Source organism: Calypte anna, chromosome 15 (genome assembly GCF_003957555.1).
Source record: "Calypte anna isolate BGI_N300 chromosome 15, bCalAnn1_v1.p, whole genome shotgun sequence".
NCBI lineage: Eukaryota > Metazoa > Chordata > Aves > Apodiformes > Trochilidae > Calypte > Calypte anna.
In genome coordinates this window covers 4379931-4403002 of record NC_044261.1, presented here as the reverse complement: position 1 = coordinate 4403002, position 23072 = coordinate 4379931, and the positions used below count along the sequence as shown (strand labels likewise).

General features: G+C 39.4%; 1 protein-coding gene across 1 annotated transcript in view; it reads right to left on the bottom strand.

Annotated features, from left to right (window-relative positions):
* TMEM132C (transmembrane protein 132C) overlaps positions 1-23072 on the bottom strand; it is a 123352-nt gene that overhangs the window by 12788 nt on the left and 87492 nt on the right. Inside the window, exon 4 of the mRNA XM_030460545.1 lies at positions 9173-9316. Coding sequence (XP_030316405.1) covers positions 9173-9316 — 144 coding nt within the window. The remainder of the gene's footprint in view (positions 1-9172; positions 9317-23072) is intronic.

Genomic DNA, 23072 nt, shown 5'->3' with positions numbered 1-23072 from the left:
TGCTCTCTGAAAGTGCTTTTTATCTTTAGCATCAGAACAAGTGAGAGATGATGAAGGGAAAGCCTGCTTAGCCACTACCTTTAAGTAATTATTTTTTTTTCTCTTCTGCCTAGCAGATCAGGGAGAAGTTTTGCATTCTAAAGAGCTTTCTGATGCTATTTCAGCAGTTTCTTTCATAATTAAGCTGCATTAAGCTACTTTCCCCCTTTTTTTTCTATTTTTCTAACTTCTGTCTTCTGATTAAAACAAAGAAGCTCGACAGAAAAAGACATGGCTAAGCACAATTCCCTAAAGGTTTCTTCTTCATCTTTCTTTTTCCTGGCATGATACTTTTGTGCCCCTTTGTAACAAAGGGCATTGCCTTTCCAATTGAATTGGATGGATTCTCTCTGCAACAAATGACATTTTATTGAGCTGACAGAGAAAACCACTGCCTGGAAATCAAGCCAGAGTCACTCCTGAATCAGTCAGTACCTATTGGCACTCGATGACTTTCATGATCTGGGGAGTGAATGTACCTTTCCATCTGGGAATGAACAGATTAGCTGCAGGGAATCTTAAGGAGATTCCCAGTACCCTCCCCAGTCAACTGCAAAACTTCTGGGTCTTCCTTTACTTCTTTCACATTAAGTCTTAATCCCACAATGAGCTCTGTAAGAGCAAGAAAGGAGCTGTGACAATGCTCTGCCTAGGATTCCACAGCCATAAAGGGGCTGGTGACATTTCTGGAAGAGCATCTGTGTTTTGCTGGGTTAAATTCTGCTACAGATTCCTGAAAAATCTTCATTCATTTAGTGGCAGAGGCAGGTCAAAAGACAAATTTAATGTCAAATATTAGCTAAGACTGTCTTTCAAAAGATGGTGAATTTAAAATGCTCTTTGGTCTGTCTATATCTGTTGTACAGGAGTGGAAAGATTGACTCTAATACCTAAAAAATCAAGGTGTGTTACTGATTCTGAGAGGCTAGTTTAAGATTTCTTATCCTCCTAGTGGTTTTTCACCCCTGGAGACACCAGCCCGTGCCAACAGGTCTCTGAAAGACAGCTCTGAAGGACAAAAAGTGCAGCTTTTAATATGGAAGCCCTCTAAAATTTATGAACATTGTAAATTTGTGAGACATCAGTCCATTTTGTAGGTAGAAGTCTGTGAGGTTTGTCCTTAATGAAACACCCTGAGGTTTAAAAATCTCAGAACTTAAAGACTGAACAAAAATGAGGAGATAGGATAATGGTAGATGTCCTACTTGTATTCACCATGTTCAGAACCTTGTATTTTAGTGTGTAAACCCATTTACCCATTTCTGTTATACTAATGTAAATGTTACTAAAATATTCACAGGTTACATAAACATTTAAATATTTATGAATGCACTTCTATGAGCAAATAGATTTTTCCAGTATCTCTCAAAGGAATCTCAATTTCAAGGAAAAAAAAAATCACAGGATCATTAATGGAGAATAGTGATGATCAGCACTTTCCCAATACATCCAATACAATCCCAGTGTTTCAGCTCAGTATCCTCATTTACAGCAGGGCCACTGAAGCTCCTGGAGGTTCAGCTTTGGGAACAAAGTCATTCCTTCTGTTAAGGAATACAGAGCACCAGAATATACCAATACATTATCTATTATTAGACATTGATCATCATCCCACAAGCTTTTCAAATTGTCCTTTGGAATTTTGTAATATTCAGGTTCTTGCTGTAGTATTTCTTTTAAGGTTTGGTTTGTTTGTTGTTTTTTTTTATTTTATTTTTTAAATACCATTCTCTGTAGAAAGGGAATTGTTCTCTACTAAATTCTAGGAGTTTGAGAGAGACTTTATATTGCCTTGATTGTGATTAAACACTGTGGTTTCATACATAAAGGAAATCCTATGCTACATGAACATTAGGTGATGGTAACTGCTTCATAAGAAGGATTTCAGTGCCTGGCTGTGTAATCCTAAATAAGCAATAACCTACTGCAGGAAAATGGAAGCTGTCTCAAGGCCCATAGCACTCATTTTTTCATGTTAAATTATTTAAGTCTGATAAGAATTAAAGCTTCAGACTTGAATTCTTCCACGATTCCTGGGATGATATTGAGAGGTTTGTGACACTGTCAGAGCAGACTTTAAAATGGAAGCATCCATTACAGGAGTTGCTCAGTGTAAGAGGAACTTGACTTGCCAGAGCCACCCCTTATTCCCAGGGACTTTAGTTTGAGCTGTGTTCAGTGACTTGGAAAGGGAAACCACAAGCTCCACTCCCAGGGTGATCATAAAGGTAAATCCCATAGTGCAGACTAATACTGGTAAGATCTTAAGAACTGAAAGGCTTGATTTTTCATGTTATGTGCAAGAATAACCTTGAGAGTCGTTTTTACCCACCAAAAGAGAATGAAGTTGTTTCTTGAAATAGTTGAGGAATAATCCCTGCCATCCTGGAAGCAGGGATGAGGATGCAGGGCAGGCAAAGCTCCCAACATCCCACACCAGTAACACAGGGCTTGGGCCCCAAGTGCTGAAGCAGAGGAGATCTCTGCCAAATCAGGGCCAAAGCTTAGAAGCAACTTGGACTCTCTGCTGAGAAGAGTCTGCATTTTCAGTCTCGGCAGCCAGATTACCAAAAATAAGTAGAAAACCCCCAAAGCTAGAGAGCATTTCTTAGGGAAAAGGCTGTGTATTATCTAATCTCATTACAAAGATTTTGCTGGCAGCTTTGCAGAGCAGAAGCAGTACATTTAACTAACTGACTATCATTCACTACGACAGAACAGAGAGAGTAAAAGGGGCACAAAATGCCAGCTGAGACTGGAGGGCATCTATTTGCTCCCAAATGACCAGGTTTTGAAGCTGAACCATAGCTGCACTGAGCCACAGGACCTCTCTGCAGCTCACATTATCACATAAAACAAAATCTGTCTTGTTTTATGCACTCTCAAATCAAGTAATTTCTGAAAATGGGGCCGAACAGAGAGTTTGGCTCCTACTTACTAGGGATTTGCAAGACTATCCATGCAGCATGGCCCCAGACATCTTGTTTGGCAAAGCAAGATCACAGGGTGGGTGCAGGGACTTTAAATTCCAGCTGCACACTTTGAAGTTGTCCATTTGGGAACATCACAATGCTTGCCATTTTCTAACTTAATAGGCATCAAAAACAAACAAATTCACAATGTGTAAAATACAGCTACTGGCAGAAAAGGAGGAGCAAATTATCGTTTCTTCTGACTGCAATATTCAAACAGGTCTGGAGAAAACTTCTTCTCTTCTCATCATATCTATAGCTGTCACAAGATTAAGGTTATTATTCTAATTTACTTTCCTGGTCTTGATATTGCATCTTTGAAGTTGATTTTGAAGCATTGTCTGTGGAACTTGGGGCACTGTTTGCTTTGATTTTTCATTTGGGATGCACAGGTCTCCACTTGACATCACGAGGGCAGGTACTGAGCTGGGTGAAGGCACGAGGTGACAAGGAAGTCAGTCTGCAAGGGTATGGTTTCAGAGTTTCTTTAGCTGCCCTTGAAATCTTTGCACATTACGTGATGATAAGGCATTTACACTTTCTGTGGCTGAACTGAAGTATCTCAGGCCATGGCAGGTTGGAATTTCAATTTGCACAGATGCTGAGTGCTGTACGTGAATGACACCCCCTCTTCTCTGAAAGCTCCCTCTCTTGCTGGCCTAGATGCTGTATTTGCATCTGAGAGAAAGGTGTAGTAAAGCCTCTGAAGTTTTTCCATTCCACTGATGTAGATTGATCCCAGTAAATCACAGGACTATGAAAAGTACAGAGGAGGGTGAGGAGGTGGACTTTCTATTTGCAGTTTTGTTCAAAAGATAATATATTATAGCAGATATACCAGAAGAAAAACCCACAGAGTGACAGGGCTTCAGAACAGCAAAACAATGGAATTTCCACGCTGTGACTTTCTTTCCTGTTTTTAAAGCTTTTCAGTTTCATACAAATCACAGGAACACATAGTATCAGAAGAGGAAAGAGGAGCCATCAGAGAAATAGGTTGCTGGGTTTGGACTCACAAAGAGATCCATCTTCTGGTTTTCAGGGCTTTCAAGGCTACACTTGGGTATGGTGAGTAGGATTTGCAGTTCATCAGCTACCAAACATAAGCTTCGGGAAGGTGATTTGGGGGTATTAGCACCATGCAGGGGATGTGAGAGAGATCCCATGCTTGTCCTGAGCCTGCTGGCATGTCCCTAGAGAGCCAGGCTCAGGATCCAAAAGGGTGGCTGTGCTGGCTCTGCTCAGTGTCACATGCACTGAGCTTTCAGCTCCTGGTGCTGGGGCTAACCAAGTGAAGACCTGCAAGCCTGGGAATAAATGCAGGTATTTTATGAGTAGTCCAACTTTTCTATATTCCTTCCAGAAACATATGTAACACTTTTTTTTTTTTTTTTGACTGTGTAGGATGAAGTACCTGAAAGAGGTATCACCCCTGGCAGCAGCTGCTGTTGCTTAGGTTGACCCCTCCATCCTTTCACTGAATCTGCTATGAAACCACAGAACAGAGCATTTTATTAAACTGACCTCACAGAATACAACCTATAATTAGACCACAGTGAATTCCTGGAAACCTTATCTAGTGAGGCTTCTCATTTCTGCCTCTGTTTTACAGGGTCAAGTTAAGAATGAGACCTGTTTCAATCAGAAGTTTATCCACCTCCTCATTATTCAGCATGCTCAGCTCTACAACAGCTGCATCTGGCTAACAAACTCCAACCACAGTTTTATTTGGCCTAAGTAAAAAGCAAGCAATAAATCAATAGCATTATATTCACTGTAGGAGCTTTTTATTGGAAGTTAGTATTCTTCCTTGATCAAAATAGCTGCTAGGGATAACCAGTTCTTTCTTGTCAGCCCCTTGTTTTTATTTTCTTCTATAACCTGCACTAAAAACATAATGGGAAGCCCTAAGTCCTCTGAGGCTTGAAGGCTTTGCAATAAAGCCCCATACACAGAATATCTGTGTGTGCTGAGGTGCAGAAATGCAATGCAAGTTTGGATGCTTTACCCTGCTACATGCAGCAGGAGTTGAAAGGTATGAGGGAAAATATAACATCCCCATGATGTGCCAGGGCTTCTAATGGGATGAAATCTTCCAGCACTCTGCTTGCTTCCCCTTGAAATTATCATCTGCATCACACTTCATCACAACCCACCACATCATTATCTGCCTCCAGATGCTGCTGGGAAGAAAGCACAGGGAAGCAACCACTGATGCCATGGGAAACTTTGTTTTTAGCAGACAGCTTTCCTCTGCCAGACACTTACCAGAGTCCTCATTTGGATATTTTGGCAATATTTATTATAATGTTTCACTGAACTAAGTTCAATTATCTCCAAGCTCTGTTTAGGACCAGAAGCACTGGTGCTCTGCAAGATTTTAATTTCACTAGGAAAAGGACCAGACCTCAAATTAGCCCTGTGGGCAGCAACACACCAGATATTGAGTCCCTTCTTAACAATCCTGAACACTTCCATATCCCTTGGCATTTCAGTACAGCAGGTAAGGACAGTCATACATCCATCTGCATACAGGTTTTGATGGACCAATGCATTTGGCACCACCACTTTGTTTAATACAACACTTGACACCCTTCCATCAATGCTTCTGGCATCACTTGTCTCCATTTCACCATTCTCTGGACCCTTTTTTGCTCACTCTTGGTTGCATGTTGGGAAAGTTTGAAGGGATCCAGGGATCAGCTGAGCCCTTACAGATCAGGAAGCAGAAGCTGATGGTGCTGCAGGACATTTTTCCCAATCCTCATTCAGGTCGACACCTTTACAGAGTGTGGGACCTCTGTTGTCACTACCAGAGGATCAGCCTTGCTTCTGCAGGGCTAACTACACTTTTATTAGGTTGGGCTAATCAAAATGAAGGGCAGGATGATTTCCCTTAGTGGGGAAGCCTGCTTCTGACTTACAATCTGGCATCCAGCTCTCATATTCAGAGATCACACTGCCCCAGCATGCAACCACTGATTTGAGTCAGAATATCTTTCTATTTGGTGCCTAAACAATACCATGAAAAGGTTTCCATAGATCTGACTTTTTTTTACAATTTTTTTTTCCTGGAATAGCCATGGCACATTAGCTACATGGTAACTAAGGAGCCTGAGGGACTGTCCCCATACCATTAAAATTTTAGGGTGAGCTTTCCTGATGGCTTTAATGAGTGCAGCACTTTCATGAGTGCAGGACTGAGGCTTAAGAGTTCGATTCTTTAATAGTTGCCTGTAGCTCAGCTTGGAACTACTGGCAGAAAATGCATAACTCAACCTGTCACAAAAATATCTACAGATGCTGCTAACTAGTGGGGCACTGTGAAAATAGTGCTTTTGTATTAGTTTTAAAACATAATACAATGTTTACAGCATCCCCTCATGTAGCAATGGGGTAAAAGCTGGTGCAAGACTGATGAAATACCAACTCAAAATGTTTCCAAAATCTTCTAAAATACACTGATAACACTGAAGATTTTTGAACTTGGGTTATTTTAATGGAAACAAAAAGCATCCCCAAGTTCATCAGCATTATCAAGTTTCCAATCTGGAAATGTCACAAGGTACTGTGAGTCTCCTGAAACTCTGCTCTTCAAAGCTTGAAACTGCATCTGTTCCAGCAGCCAGGTGACTTGGGAACCTGAAGCAGAATTCCCTCTTAAGCAAACTGCATAAAAGCATCAGCAAAAGAAGCCACATTGCATTTGAATTTCCAGGAGATAAAAAGCAGCCTACGTGTGCAATTGCAGTTACTATTAATGGATCCAGATATATGGATCCTATTGGTAATTCCAGCTTAGCAAAGTAAAATTTGGCTGTTGCTTGATTTTTAGTGCCATAATAAATTTTGTGTCCACTTTTAAAAGGCTGTGTGAAGGTCTAGAGCATTCAAAGACTTTTAAAATTCATGAAATCCACTGTAAATTTGGAAATAAAGAGCTGAAACTATGAGACAATATAAAAAGTAAAAGGAATAGTAGTCAGCAGATTAAGATAGGATCCAAACTGTGCACTGAGCTGCCTCAAACCCATGCTTATCACTGGGAAAACTATTACCAGTTATCTGCAGATATATCTTAGGCTTAGATTTCCACTGAGCTTTGCTACAAGGTGGGTGCTTGGGAACATGAACTGTAAACACACACACAGAGGTTTTGTTAAAGATGTCATCGTCTTTTCCCAACAAATATAATTTATGATGAATAGATTATTTTTATTTTTTTTCCTAAGCAGAAAGGCTACTCTCAATGAGGTGTCTAAAACAGCATGTTACAGAGGAAGAAGATATATCCAAAGAATTTAACTGAAAAGCTTGATGGAATCTCAGAATGAATTAAGGATGAAAGGCCTTTGTGCTCCACTTGAAGTTTTCTGGGTGCTTTTTAAAGTCAGAACCAATGTGAACATGTCCATTTGACTTGAACCTCAAACCACATTTCCCCACGTAAAGAAATTTCCTGGAAACTGGAACATTCTAGATTTAAAAAGAAAAAAAAAAGCCCTTTTTCTTTTTTTTTGATGAGACAATAAAACCTTTGTATTCAAAGCATTTTATGGCAGCCTATTTTTTAACTAGCTGTATGCTTTATAGCAGTTAACACTCATGTCACAGATTCATTTCTCTAGAGATTCTTCATGTATTTATAAATACACAGCAAATAGTTTCTCTATTCATCTCAGCAATTCAAAAACATTTCTGAAGAGAAAGAAATTACAGCTGAAATCGTCTTGTTGATTCCAATAAACATTGTGTGTTAGTTTCAGTTCTTTGTTTTGCTTCAACTTGAGTGACCAGACAGGGAGGCTGCTAGAATCCACTTTAAAATGGACTCCACAGACTCCAATTTTCAGAAAAACACTTTGAAAGAAATTATTTCTGTAGAAAATTAGAAGAGCACAGCAGTGTCTCAAATGCTAATCAAAGGACATAGTGCTTCAACATTCTTCCCAGTAAGAGAATTGCAGTAGTAGTAGACTTGTAGTTAGGTGGCTACCTTAGGAAGAAGGTTAACAGGCATTTTTTGGAATTAAAAACTCTGTAAAGCATCTGAGATGTGGGAGCACTCCAAACTTCATCAACCCTGAAAGATTTGTTTGGCTCTGAAGAATCCACTGACAACAGAAAGTTTTCTGTAAAAGTCTTCTATAATAGCTTTATTAGTTCAAACTGGGACTGTTTTCCTCACCTACTTGGTTATTGGTGCCATAAATGATTCTGCATAAATTCTACAATAGTGTAGAACAACAAACAGTAGGATCCTGCAAGTTGCCTTATTGCTTTCCATGAACCTACAAACTGAACTGACTGAAACCCCTAACACTGCCACATTGCTATCTGTGCACTACACATCCAAGAGAGCCAATAACATATTAAAGACACCTAAAGAGCATCATCACAAAGTCCACCATTCCAGGCTGTAAAATCACATTAAAAAAATCCTTTCTCATAAGAGCTTATAGTCCAAGGATAAAACACCCTTGCTCAAAACTCATGCACCATGAAAATCCTGTGTGGAAATTATAATGGGATTCAAGCACCGCTGTGAATTTCCTTTGGGGTTTTAATTACATCTTCACAGCAGAAATAGCTGTACTGCCTTAAGACAATACCACCCCACTGGTGGTTCTGACTGTGCACCATTAAGCTGCTAGTGCTAAATTGATGGCCCATTCATGTGAATGCTTTCTGGCCACTTCTGTGCAGAATCAAGTTGTTAATTCAAAACAGCTCTCAGCAGAATGGGAAGGCAACCTGGATGACTTTGCAGTGAAGTTGCTGGGGAACACTCCTCCTCCAATCCATTCTGCAGATGCAGCTGTAGAGGTGATAATCACAGCTAGAAAGGTGCTAGGAAACATCTGGAGAGGCAGTACCAACAGCAGAGCTGGTTTTGCAGTGGATGAACTCTGTGAACACAACACTGGAGGTGACATTACCAAGATATTTTAAAATTAGGCCACAAAAATGAAAATCTGAAATTCTACTGAAACTCTGTGTGGTGCTGTGGTACCCAACTCTCTCTTAAAAATCCCCCTCCTTATGCTTTTGAAACAGTGGTACAATTAATCTGCAGTAGATTTAGTGGTTGTTGCCAGGCTGTTCCTTTTGTGTATAAAAAGACATGAAAGTTCAGAAGTGAACACATTGCATGAACTTACTTTAATGACGTCTTCATCAGAGGATTTGCACTCCACTGATTCTGAGATGTCTGTCACAGCACTGCTCTCCTCAATGGAGACCACTTTGATGGGCACTGCCACTGTTTTTCCTGTGAGAATTGCAGTGTTCAGAATTTCCGTGTCCTGTACACAAAACAAAGCACAGCACTGCTCAGAGACAGCCAAAGAGATTCCCAAGGGCAAGCATCAGCTCTTCAACTGGACTTAAACTCAAGGAAGATGCATTAGTTCTCAGTGGCTAATTGTCTCGTCCATCTTGAAATAAGTGCAGCTTGGAAAAACGTGGTCAAACTCCAGTGATACTTTCCCTGCTAAATAAAAAGTCGCTGCATTTCACACTGTTAAATAGTGAGCAAAATGAGCACAGATACATTCAGTCCAGGTGGGCAGACATCACAGGTAATTTATACTTTTTAAGTGTGGGGCTTTTCTCAATATTTACTTTCCAAAACACAACTTCTGAGTTTTTACTCAACTCTGTTCTATTGGCTGTGTTTGGGACAGGATGCAAGAACCTCAAAGTGAAAACCATTGTTCTGTGAGTCTAAACCCATAGCAAACACTGAGCCTCTCTGTGAGCTCTCTATCTGAAACTGTTCCAAGAATATTTAATTTCCTCTGATATGGCCAATGAAGCAGTGTAAGGAATGCAGGAGTTAGTGATGCTATTAACTGAAGGCAAAATAACAAGGAAATCAGAAGTCTGAACGTGAGCTGTGGCATACAAAAGCCTTTCAATGCATCATTGACTAAGCTAACTCTTCTAACTTCTGAACTCTTTTAGCATCACCATATTCCCAAGACTCCCATTCAAAAAGAACTCAAAAGTTTTCTCCAAGTTTTCAATTTCCAGAAAGCAAATAAATTATTCAGTAAAATCCTCAGCACCAAAGTCACGAGGACTGCAGCCACTGATGGCAACAGCAGCACAATGGGCCACAAATACTATTGATATTTTTTTCAATTCATTTGAAGGCTGGGTCAGATTTTCTTTTCACTTTGCAACTTGTTACTTCTCAGGCTGTCCTACAACTCATAAGAAATCCCATCAAACTTAAACTCAAACAAAGAAATAAATGCTGACTGTTCTAGAAAAGCAAGAACCATAAATACTTCCTATGGTAGATATGAAAATGAAGCTGCCCAACACAGTAAATCAGAGTCAGATTTGCAAATAACATTACTGAAAAGTCTAAGGCCATTCTCAAGAACTCCTGCCACAGGTAGAGACAACCCCATCCCTCTCCCATATAAAGGCTGCTGGATAACTGGTATTTTTGAGCAACAAAACATCCAAACTTGAAAATTGTGTTCCAGAAGTCTTTATTTCTATGTCCTGGAATTTTATAAGTTCAAAACCAGACAAAGCAGCAAACCTCAATAACAAGCCCAGCTACTCTTCTTTCTATAGATTCTAAAGCACCAAGCACTGAAGAACCCACACAGGCTCACCAAAAAGCAGGCTCAACACGTTTTCTGCTGTTCATTTGGCTACTGCAAGTGCTGCATGTCCTTTGAAATTCATCTTTTGCCATGATGCCTTAAAGCCTTATTTTTTGTGACTCTGGAGTGTTAAACATTGTGAAAAAGGGACTCTAGGGCAAAGGAGCAGCCAGAGAGTGTGTGGAAGTGACAGGACATCTTTTCAGGCTATCTTAGCTCTGCTTTGAAATGACTCTGCTCAGATTCAGTTTTTCCTTAGCAACTGATATGTATTACCAATAGAGAAATGTTAATTTAAAGGGACAGGTTCAGAGGAAGAGAAATCCCATAAATACCACCGAGTTTCAGATATAAAACCTACTCTGTGGCTTGGGGAGTTATCCATATTGGCATTCAGTGGCAAGCTAAGAAGCCCAAGACAAATCAGAAAATCACATGTAGAGAAAAAAAAGAAGAAAACAAGCCCTGCACCACTGCCAAGAGCATCCAGACATGATTATGCAATGAGGTGAAACCTGTGTGCCACAAGAAGCAGAGTGAATTCATTAGCCAGGTTTAACTTGTGAAAAAAAAAAAAAAGAATTTCCTTGAGCTCCCCTTTGCTTATGTAGCATTGAGTAATCAGTGGCCTCAACATGAAGTCAAACATTTAGAGAAACAGAAAGGGAGATAAGTGGGAAACCTAGCAGATGGAGGCCACAAGGTGCTCTGAGCTGTGTGAGGATCCTGTGTTCCCAATTCCTTGGGATCACCAGGAGCAGACCAGCTCTGCCACCACCCTGGGTGATGGGGACACTGCCAGCAGCAGCCTAACTCACACTTGCTGCTCCACCAGCCAGGGCTCCAGCTCTGCTCCCAGCAGCATCACAGCACCAGGAGAACACCAGAGGAGAGGATTCAAGTCCAATATTGGAGATAAGTTTAAATAAATGAGATGCAATAGAGTGAAAAAGTTGCTACTTTTCTGTAGGAACAATTAATCCTATAAATGCAGGGCAGAAAAGATTCAGCAGGAAAGCTGCTCTCAGAAAAAACATTTGGGGGCTATAGTAGAGCAGAAGTGGAGCATTAGTTAGCAACTGCATGATGTTGTGGTTAAAACCAAACCAGGCAAAGAACCCTCCTGCAGAAAGCTGCATAAAGATGAGAATCACTTGTAAAATATGGGTATTCCTACTCAGCACTAGCAAGGCCTCACTAAAGGACTACATTGAATTTTGAGAACTATATTGCAAGAAAAAAACTTTTTCAAGTGAAAAGAAGTGAAAAAGAACGAGACAAATAAATAAAAAAATGAGAAAATCAGATCCATGATGAGTGACTGAAAGAACTGAGATTGTTTAGTCTAGAAAAGATTATGGGGGAAGACAATTACTGCCTCCACATATATAAAAGTCTTAATAATGTGAGGAACTGTTTTTCATGTTCATGCACAGGGGCTGAAATAATGGGCTTCAGCTGCAACAAGGAATATTTGTTTGCCATTAAGGAAATCTTTATTATCAAAATAATGATAAAGAATTCACACAAAAGGTTGCCTGAGACAGAAGCAAATACACAGCCTAAAAGAAGTTACCTATAACTCAGAAAAACCCACAGGTTCTTTGAGTCAAGTAGGAGAGGAAAGGGAGCAGATGACCTCTTGTGGTTCCCTCCACCCCTGCATCTTACTATTCTGCAGTTTTTCCAAAGTGAATAATAACACAAAACCTATATATCCTGTATCCTAAATAACTTTATACTGATTTACCCTCCTCAAATAAAAAGAAATAAAAAAGAAAATGATCTATATCTTCCAAATGGAAAGGCCTGACAGCAAACATGACAGATATTCCTGCTTTCTGCACATCCCAGTGTGGAACTGCCAGGCCCATTATTAAGTGATAAGCTGTCACTTCTGTTTCTTTCTTTCCAAGAAGTCATTATTGGTGTACCTGAATTCTAGGTGGCTTTGATATAAAGCCATTATCACAAAGGTTAAAAAACCCTTTTCAAATTTCCCAAGACCTTTCTGGAGAGAAGACAGAAAAGTTGGCTACTGGCACATTACCAGCAATTAGAAAGCTCAGTCTTCTGCCCTTTGCTAATGGTTTCATTAAAGGAAGTAATACACATCTGAATGAATGTATTTTGATTAATTACTTCACAGATACATCTGCCCCCAAAATTGTAAAAGGCTTTAATCAATTATGATAAAGGGCTACTGAAATTTTACATCCCTTCTCTGGAGCTCAATAGGAACTTCAGGAATTCCTAATTCATGATGTGTAGAAAGGAGATGTAAACATACTGTAGATATTAACTACTATTTATTTATTAATTACTGGTGGATATTTACTACTGTAGATATTAACTACTGGTTGCATAGTCACCACCATTCCAATCATTAGAGATCATCAGCATTAGGAAGCAATCAGTAGCCAACTTCCTACAACTTGGAGCAGAGATGGAAACCTTCATGTTTCATCTCCACTGAAAGCAGTCACAACTCCCTGGTGTTAAACAGATTAGGAAATACTGAAGTATAAGCAGCAAATAAGTTAAAAATGTTAAATATATATGTTATATGTGTTAATATATGTTTAAAAATGTTAAAAATCAATTTTGAAATCTGCCACAACCCTCACTCAGTCTGTAAGTACTCTATGCTACCAACTATGATATTTAAAAATAATCAAAATTAAACTAGAGAACTAAGCCCTGATTCTATTGTTTGATTGGGTTTTTTTGTTTAGAACTAAGATAGGAAAATGTGTGTCCTATCTCCCTGTATATAGAGTAGCCTTATGGCACAACTTCTACCCCCTCTATATTTCATTTTATTGTTGCAATAAACCCAAAGCCTTTAGCGTAACAGAGAACTGACCCATTGTCTGCACCCATACACAAGCTGTTAGACAGAAAACTCTAAATTATGTATGAAAGGATCCATGGTCCAAAACTCCTCAAAAGCTGAACTAAACTCACAAAAGTACAAGGAGATTAAATGGATCTCTGTCTCCTCAGCAGTACTGAGTGTTCTGAATGTGCACCCCAGAGAAGGAAGCTCAGATTCAGCACCCAAACTTGGTTCTTTTGCATTCTGAGACCTCCTTTAATACCCCTGATTATCCACTGATAATCAGAAATAGTAGTTGAATTTTTAAGGCTGTATCTAGCAACATTAAGAAATTGCTCTCACATCAGAACAGGCAATACAATAGCTCCAATAGAAGGTGATTTTAATGTGGTTTTTTTTAAAAGCAATATACTACCCTGTTTGCAAGCTTATTTGGGAGTACACAAACAAGATTACTGAGAAACCTGTAGAGGCTATGAATTTGTTTAAGATTTAGACACTTTTCAAAATCATAATATCTTGGCCATTTCCACATTCTTTAATTTTTACAAATCCCCCAAGAACTCATCTACTTTCTATGTGGGCAGAAACTAAAGTTTTAAAATCAAATTTATTTTGTGGCAAAGGAATGAAAGCATCTGTTTGTATTGTTTGGACTTGTTCCCAATAAATTTAAAAAAATCAGGAAAGCAGTGTAAATAAATTGAAATAAAAAAAATAAAGAGGATGAGTTATAAGTAGGCATCAATATCCAGGTTGGAAAGAAGTTCCTGTAAGTGTACTCAAAAAAGGAAGTGCTGTCATTTTCAAAGTCAAAATGGAGAGCTACACATATAATTCTCATGGACACAAAGGGATATCTGAGCTCTGGATTTCTCTGGAAGCCTTGAACTGTCTGCAGTACAATGACCAAATCCCAACATCATCTGAATGATAGTGCAGAGACAGATCTGTTGTACAAAGAAGTACCAGCAAGCTCCCCATTAAGATGGTTCTTTCCTGTTCCCAGGGCATTCCTTCAGTGCATACAGCAGATGAAGGAAATCACTAGTGTTTAAACATATTTAATTAACAAACATCAGTGTTAAAGGACATTTTTTTCTTGTTCCCCTCATGGTTGGAGGAAAGCTAACAGTTAGACATAAGGCTCTAATCAAAGGAGATATTAAAAAAACCCAATTCATTGAGTTGTGTGCATAAGAAATTGCTGTAAAAAATTATTAATAAAGCTTTAAGTTCAAGCTAGTTCTCACAAGCAGAACTGAGAAAATATCTTCACCCAACAGGGCATCTTCATGACCCACTCACAAAACACCTACCCTTGCCCAGCCCAGACTCATGTTCTGGTCTAGCTCAAATCAGCACCACATTTGCTTGCTCAACCCCCCAACCTTTTGCAAAAGACCCGAAGCATCAGAATCTGCATCAAGGGCACAGAATTATAGCCCCCTACACAAACCTTCCTCATGCTTCAGAGCCTTCAAAAAGCCCTGAGTTCACAACCTGATACCTATTATAGAGAAAGAAAAGCTTCTTCAGTAACTTCTGCTCTTCATTGGTGCTCCTCAGATAAATAAAGGAAGAGGAATGAGTGGCTTTCCTACCTCACTAAACACTTGGTAAGCCGTGACCCAATGCAACTAGTTAGGACAATGGGGAACTCCCATTCTTGAGCTGAAAAAAATAATAAAAAGAGATTTAATCCAGAAGCACACTGCCTGGGCCCTGTGAGTTCTAACAGCATTGAGGCTTGGAACTCCCTTGTGCATGCCTGTATTCAGTCACAAATCATGATATTACATTTGAGGAGGAGAATTAATTGGCATTTCAAAGAAAAAATGGTGAGACTACATTGTATCTCACTGAGACCCAAGTTCAGTGAGAGCATTATACAGAATTTGATGCACATCTCAGCACACTGTGGGACATCTCTGAGCTTCCCTGCTTGGAGCTGATGATACAATTCAAAGTACCATAAACTTCTGTGCATACTCTGGCCTTGGTTACATCCAGGTTAATTTGAATAAAGTCCATTAAAAGTAGTGTTGGTCTGAACATTTTCTTGCACAGCTGCATTCATTTTGCTACTTCCTAGACAACTCATCAGAACTGGTGTTCAGCAAAATCAGGACAGGAAAATAACATCTATAAAGCTAATGTATTCTAGCCAGAGCTGAGGATAACTGTGTGCTCACATTTGGTTATTTGAAATTAGGTAACACTCTGGTTGTCTCTGCAGGAATCTCACTTTTTATTCCATCCTTGTTTCAGTTGGGGAACTTCCACTGATGTCAGTGGGAGCTCTGTGCAAAGAGCAAGAATAGAGAATAGAAGCCTTAGCTGCTTGAATTTAGCTGAAGAGCAAACCTTATGTTCATCCAACCTCTCAATTGGAAAAAGGCAAGCATTCATCTGTGACTGATTTAGGGAGTAATTCAACATTAAATTGTGGCAGAATGAGGAAGCAAAGTGACAGCTGTTTAATTAAACTCTAAATCCGATTAGATGGGGTTATCAAGAGAAGTCCATGGGAGCCTGAGGTCATGAGAATGGTCCTGTTTACAGGGTGAAAATTCTGCAAATGGCATCTCATCAAATGATGTTAATCATAGCTTAGCATTAAGATTTCTCCCTCACATGAACACACGACCTCACGAGTAACAAACCCACGCTGTAGGCCTGGAGGAGAGACATAAAAAAGCCAATTCCATTTTCATTTACAAGGAAAGCTTCTTGAAAAAGTTTCTGGAAAAGAGGCATTTTGGCACTGTCTACCTTTAAATCAAACCAGTGTTTGTCTTATGGAAAAAGAACAGAAGCAGCAAGACATCTGAGCATGAGAGCTCCAGAAGTTGCACTGTGCTTCCAACAATTGCTCAACCCATCACCCTTGATGAACAGTGACACCTTGGCAACATGTTTACAAAGGAAGGAGATGGAGATGTGGGAGATAGAAAGTAAACTGCACATATGCCAGTTGCAAACACCATAAATAGGCTACTGCTGAGCATTAAGTTATGCATCAGAAGTTTCCAGGGCGTCCTACTTGGAGTGATGCACAGAGCTGTACTGAACTGCAGACAATTGTAGTGCTGACTGGGGTGTCTGGTAACATGCTGGTTGTAGATTTGAGTTATTTATACTACTAAGATTACAGCTGATTAACAAAATAACATTGTTAGGCAGCTGACTCTGTTTATCTCCATAATCCCATGATTAAAAGTAAATTACACATTGTGCTTTCTGCCAACTGGATTCTCTAATGCCACACATCCAGGCAGGAAGGGAAAGCAAATGATGCTCTGGGTTTAGATTTGTAGCACTTAGTTCAGAAGAACAGGATCAAAGAGTTCAGCTCATGATTGAGGACCTCCCTGAGGCAAAGGGACTCCATGGCAGGTAGGGTGCAGGGGCAAATTTGGTTGGGTTTTGGTTTGGTCTTTGCCTTCACTTGAAGCTGATGCTCCCAGTACCTCACGTGTAAATTCTGCTCTGCTTCATTTATCAGTTCATAAAATGAGAATGAAAGAAATGGGGTGATGCCATTCAGCAGGAAAACCAAAGGGGTCAACCTGGTAACTTTATAGCACCCCTCAGTATTCCAACATGGATCCACATGGAATCCAGCTTTCTGTGGGACTCCAAAGTCTGTAGTGTCAAGGAAAAGGCAAACTAATGAAAAAAAAATAAGGTGAAAAATACAGCCATGCAAAATCTACATAAGAAACAGACTTATTCATTAGATGTTGACATTTCTGCAGTCTGTTTCTGATGAGGATAGCACTGGAATAGTAGAATAAGGATTCTGGAACAAAAGATCTCAAAGTTTCCTTTGGATGCTAATTCTTTCTGACAAACGACAACACTATGAGCTATCTTCTTTTTATGGAAGTTTTATTAGATGTCTGACAACCTACATGGTACAAAAATTAAGGACAATACCTGCCCTAAAGAACAAATAATGTAGAAGTCAAACACAGATAAAACATCACTGATGGAAAGACCCCGCAGTGGACACAGGCATTTGTTCAGCATTTGTTTGAAGACCTTGATCAGCAAGGTGTCTGTGGGTCTGAAAGAAGGTAAATGGAGGAAATGTGGAAGCAGGGATCTAAGGAAGGGAGTCAGCCTCATATTTCTCACCTCCCAGAAGAACAACCAGCATCAGTATCCAGGTAAAACCCATCAGTGCACAGGCTAGGCTGGGGCCCTCACCTTTTCTCCTGAGGCTGGAGCACTGCACGGAAATTAGGAGTAGATTCAGGAGAGAAAGCAAGGGGTGCTCAGCTGGGATGGGAATGTCCCTGGCCCAGTACAATCCCACCTGTAGTTTTTGTGAACCATGGAAATTATGACACAGATCAGAGTATCTTCCCAAAATGGGATCCCAGTGTTCTGCAAATGCAACACCTTTGTGATCAATGACGTTGCCTCTGTTTGCAGTTACTGGCTTCCTACATTAAAAACATTTTCTTCCCTGCTTTTACTGTTTCCTTGGAATTTTCGATTCCTGATAAATTATGCTCTGAAAAGTGGAATGCAGAATATATTAGCAGACAGGGATACAGGAAAATACCTCTGGATTCTCATCTGACTGATCCACACTTTCCTTGCAGGGAATCTACCCTGTTCATATCCAAACGTGCAAAAGGGAACACAGCCAAAGCTTACTTTGATTTAGCAGATGCAAAGCTGTATTGCTAAATGTAATTCTATCATTACTCAAAACTGAGCATCTCTTTCAAAAACTAAGGAGAGATTGGAGCAACAGAACAAAAATTAACCATGCCTTTAATTGCCTTGTTCTGTTTACAGAAGTGATTGGAAAATGTTACACAGCCATTACTCCGACCTGGGTATTTGTACAAAGGCCACACAACAAAAATTCACTTTTTACTGGTTGTAATTTTGAACAAAACAGTGAAATCTTTTCATCATAAACTGTTCCCACGTGCAAAGCCCATATATAGCACTCTGGCTAGCAGAAAAATGAGCAATAGACACAGCCAGTTTTATAATGAGGATGAACCCTCCCAAAAGGATGGTGAGAAATATTTTGCTTCAAGATGCAGGCTAACAAATGTCCTGTCTTCAGAGTTTATGGAAACAGCAATTGTACTAGCAGATCAGAATCAGTTGATCTGGTTGCTCTTTTTTCCTCTTTCCACCGAAACCAAAGAAATTTTATTCCCTCTCCCTTGCAGAATCAGGATCCAAGAATTTCCATTAATATTTCTACCAGTAAAGTTCTACTGCCTGAACAGAAATGTCATTCTGGCTCCACATGAGAGCTGGATCTCAGTATGCTGAGCAGTGACAATAATGAGGCTGTTTCTACACCAAGGAGAAAAAAAGAGCAATAAGATCAACTGATACTCAGCACATCTTGGTGAATAACTGATTTTTGTTGCTTTCTGAACAGATTTAGGCATGAGAAAAATCATTCCCACACCATTCGACAAAGTTTGGTTTTGGTTTTCTTGCTGAATTAAATACTTCAGTATTTTTGCCCTGTTCTAGTTTTCACTTTATTTTCCAATTATATTTGGGGAAATGATAGCCCCAATGTTATATCAAAACAATTACAGCAAAATCAAATTTCTTTTATTGATAAAGTATGGACCCCCAAATACCACATGCATTAAATGGGTTTTAATTTGATCCCTTATGCCTCTTTCAGTTTTTAAATATATATAAATATTTGTGCTGTTTGATATTAAAACTGGTCTTTACTTAACATAAAGCAAGGTGGACTGAGAAACATAAATTCCTTTTCCCACAGAGGGGATGGATTCAATTAAAGCAATGATTACTGACTCCTTGGACAACACGCATCCTTAGAGGAGCTTAGAAAATCAAAATACCTCAATTGTGAGGGATAAAACTAAATGCCAAATATGTTGGAAAACCATTCCCTCCAGCAGAGCAATCAGCAAAGTGTCTGCAAGGAAAGAGATGTCAGACAGATTCCCCCAAGACTGCAGATGAGTGAGTGGAGTCTCCACAACTCCTCCCTCCCACCTGTCACAAGAACTGGGACACTGCTGGCACCAGGCAGACTTACATCCTTAGCTCACACATTCCATGTATTAGACTTGCTTTCAGTGCTTGTTTTTAATAAATCAAGTTCTCAAGAAATAACTCCAAACCTTCCTTACCACCCTAAGTTACTCTGACAAAATGATCTCAGTAGATAATCTGACCCCCTGGGTGATGGAATGTGCAAATTAATAAGGATGTGAAATAAAATCAGATGAACAGTTTCATTCTTGATTGTGTCATCTTTTAATATCTTAAAAGGTGTAAATGTGCATAGTTTGTCTTTTTGAAGTGTCTATCACAGTCCATGTGTATCAACAGTGACAGCCTCAGCTGGGCACCCCTCTGTTTTCCAGGAGCTGTGTCCCTAAATCCAGCTAGGTGCAGCTCACTAAAAAGACAAGGAGTGTGCCAAAGCTGTCAGTGTTTGCTGTTGTCTAGAACAGATACCTTCACATCCAGTGGCCAAGATGCATTTTCAAAAAAGATGGTATTTCCTGCTGTGTGGGGGAAGAGTCTGTCACTGAAAATTACTTCAAAGGAATCAATTCTTGAACCACTTAAAACAGAAAAAAAGTTTTAAGTACAGCTGCAGGAGATAGGAAGCAGAAGGCCACATTTAATCTTCTACAACTCTTGAAATATGGAATAAGGACAATAAAGGTGGCTGGGAAAGGTGGGCAGAAGCCCACATTTTATTTCTCTATACTTAGATAAGTGAAACAAAAATCCTCAATCAGAGGAATCAGAAAACTACCTGCTCCTCTTTGAAAAATTTCATTTCTTACTTTCACTGTTTTGCTAAATCAACTTAGAAATGAAAGCACTTAAATAGGAAAGATGTCATCTAGAGAGAAATAAATGTGGTTGTGGTTGAAATGTGATTACCTGAGATATTCCAGCTCTAGCATCATAGGTGGTTATTTTCAGCACAGAAAATGCAAACAGATGAAAAGGTGTGAAGTGGCAGGTTAAAAGCTCTTATTCTGAGATCAGCATATTGAGAGCCTGCACTGCTGCTGAGCACAGCTACTTCTGGCTGTAAGGATACTTACCAGTACTCATGAATACACTTACATCTGATGGATAGAAGCAATAAACAGTCCTAAGTTCTCTTGAAAACTTATGTTTTTATACATTTATACAGTGCATAAATTGCACACATTTCATCTGTAGTAGACATGGCAACATTTACAATACATACTCAGGCATATAATTTTTTCCCTAACAAGCAATTTTAGAAGAGTAGCCAAATGCTTGGAAACTAGAGTGGAGAGAAACATATTAAGAGCATTAGTTCAGTGACCATAACTACTCACAACATTCCTAGGAAAGAATAAATATTTGCTACTGATTCCAGAAACTATGCCAATAAAATGGCCTCAGAAACTGCAACACATTCTATCCTTTCTAACCACAAAAATAGCTTTTCATTTGCTCAAACATTTAAGGAATAATTGCCTGAGAAAGGCTTCAGCTGTGATGAACACCTTTCCATTGCTGAATGGTCCCATTAAGTTCAGGACAGATGGGAGTGGGAATATTGGAAAAGCCTGAATGGGAGAGAAAGGCAATAGCCACCTGGTGATCTTATAATGAAATAGTTCATGGGTGCTTAAGCAAGCATGGATGGAGCTCTATAATATCTTCTTGCTGATATAATGTCATGGCTTACAGCTCTCTTTTGTTGCAAAAAACCTAATAGGTGAAATTTTTCAATTTAAGGGCGTTTTCTGGGCTTAAGATCTGTCAGTCATTTACTTTCCTTTTTTCACAAATCTGAGGAATTTCGTTTGGAAATGGACCCCCAGTTAAATGGGGTTTGCTCCATCATTAAGCAGGACCAGCACAGCTCTGGTGATGTCTCCAGTCTGTGACGACCGTGGGAATATAGCTGGTAGTAAAAAGGCAATTTTCATTAGCAATTTGAAATTCTTCCCATGTTCATTTCAATTAAACCTGTGCCTCTGTTATATAGTTGGCTATATATCTATAATAATACTGCTGTAATAGCTGTAATCAATAGAGAGTTGCAGATTGAAAAGATATGAGCATATTAGGAGCCATGCCTGGATGCACACACATTTACAGACTGCATGTATAGATGTGAGTAATCTATATGCTCACAAATACAGACACAGCTGGAATGGAAACAAGATTATGGGGCATTTGGTGTTAAGACATGTACTTGATTATAGGCAGGGAGGGATGGTACTTTTCATTTTATATATACAAAATTTCTATCCTGGATATTTCTTACTGTAAATATTTTGCAAACATTTTTTTTTAAAGCCTGACCCCACTGAAATCAGCAGTGAAAATCAACAATAAATCAATAAGCAAAATATGTAACAGACACAAAAAAGGGATTCTTAGGGAACTGCTAAAAACATAGTAACTGTGAAGAAAACAGTCATTATTATTTCCTGTCTTTGCCCCTAGACTATGTTTCCTTCTCAAACAGTTTATTGACTTCACTGACTTCATAGCAGGTCCCCAAAAGCAAAGCACACAGAAGGCAGGAGTGAGATTATTGCATTAATACGAGTAGATACTGTACAGACATCAGAAACCTGCTACAGTTAAAAAGATGAGAGAGTGACAAAGAAAAATTAAACTATTGGTGAGATCCATGTCTAGTAGACTGGCGAGTCTTATAATATGTAAAAATTAAAAATGGCATATTTATAGAAGGAGGCAAAGCAAAAATATAAAATATGTATAATCACAGATCCAATTATTGCCTCCTTACCCAAGCTAAAACATGGTTCACCTTCAGGGGTTGCTTTCCAAGATTATGCCAGAGGTTCATGGCTAAAGAAGCATCCTTGAAATAGTTTACTCTGATCATCAGTGATATGAAGGGCAAAAGGATCAAATCCATTTGTTTAAAGCAGTATTATATTTGTTAGGATAACCTGGAGTAATCACAGTCGCCATTACCTTTATCTGAGCATCTGACAATGACTTACAAGACTGGAAGAGGCTTGAAAAAAAGATTTACGTGCCTGAAAGACTGTCTGGTTTTACTAACTCTATTGGATGCCCTAATAAAAGACATTAGCTCCAGCCACAAGCTTTGCTTCACTTCTGCTTTACTCGTCAGGACTAGAACCACATTGCCTGTACTCAGTAGGGGAGACTGGAATTCATGTTTTAGCAGAGAATATTCTTTCATAAAAAACCAGCAGTACAGAATGATCCTGTAAGCCAAATGATTACACTGTAACCCAGGATATATTAACTACTGTGTCCATTTTAAAGATGAACACAGTAAACTGGTGTGGACCTGGGTGCTGCCAAAGATCCAAATAAGGCAGGAACTCCAGACACGTGGCTCCTGGTCCATCAGACAATTCCTGTTTTTTCCTCTCAGTCTCCCAGTGATTAATGAGTAGTCCATAATTTGAATGAGGTAAGAGCAGTGAGGAGGAATGACTGAGTCTCAAATGACTTATTTATTACCACACCAAGCTCCCTCCTGAAGCTTCCAGGCATTCTTAAAACATATGCTGCAGGACACCTCGTGCCAGCTGGCAGCTCCACTCTCAGTCACTG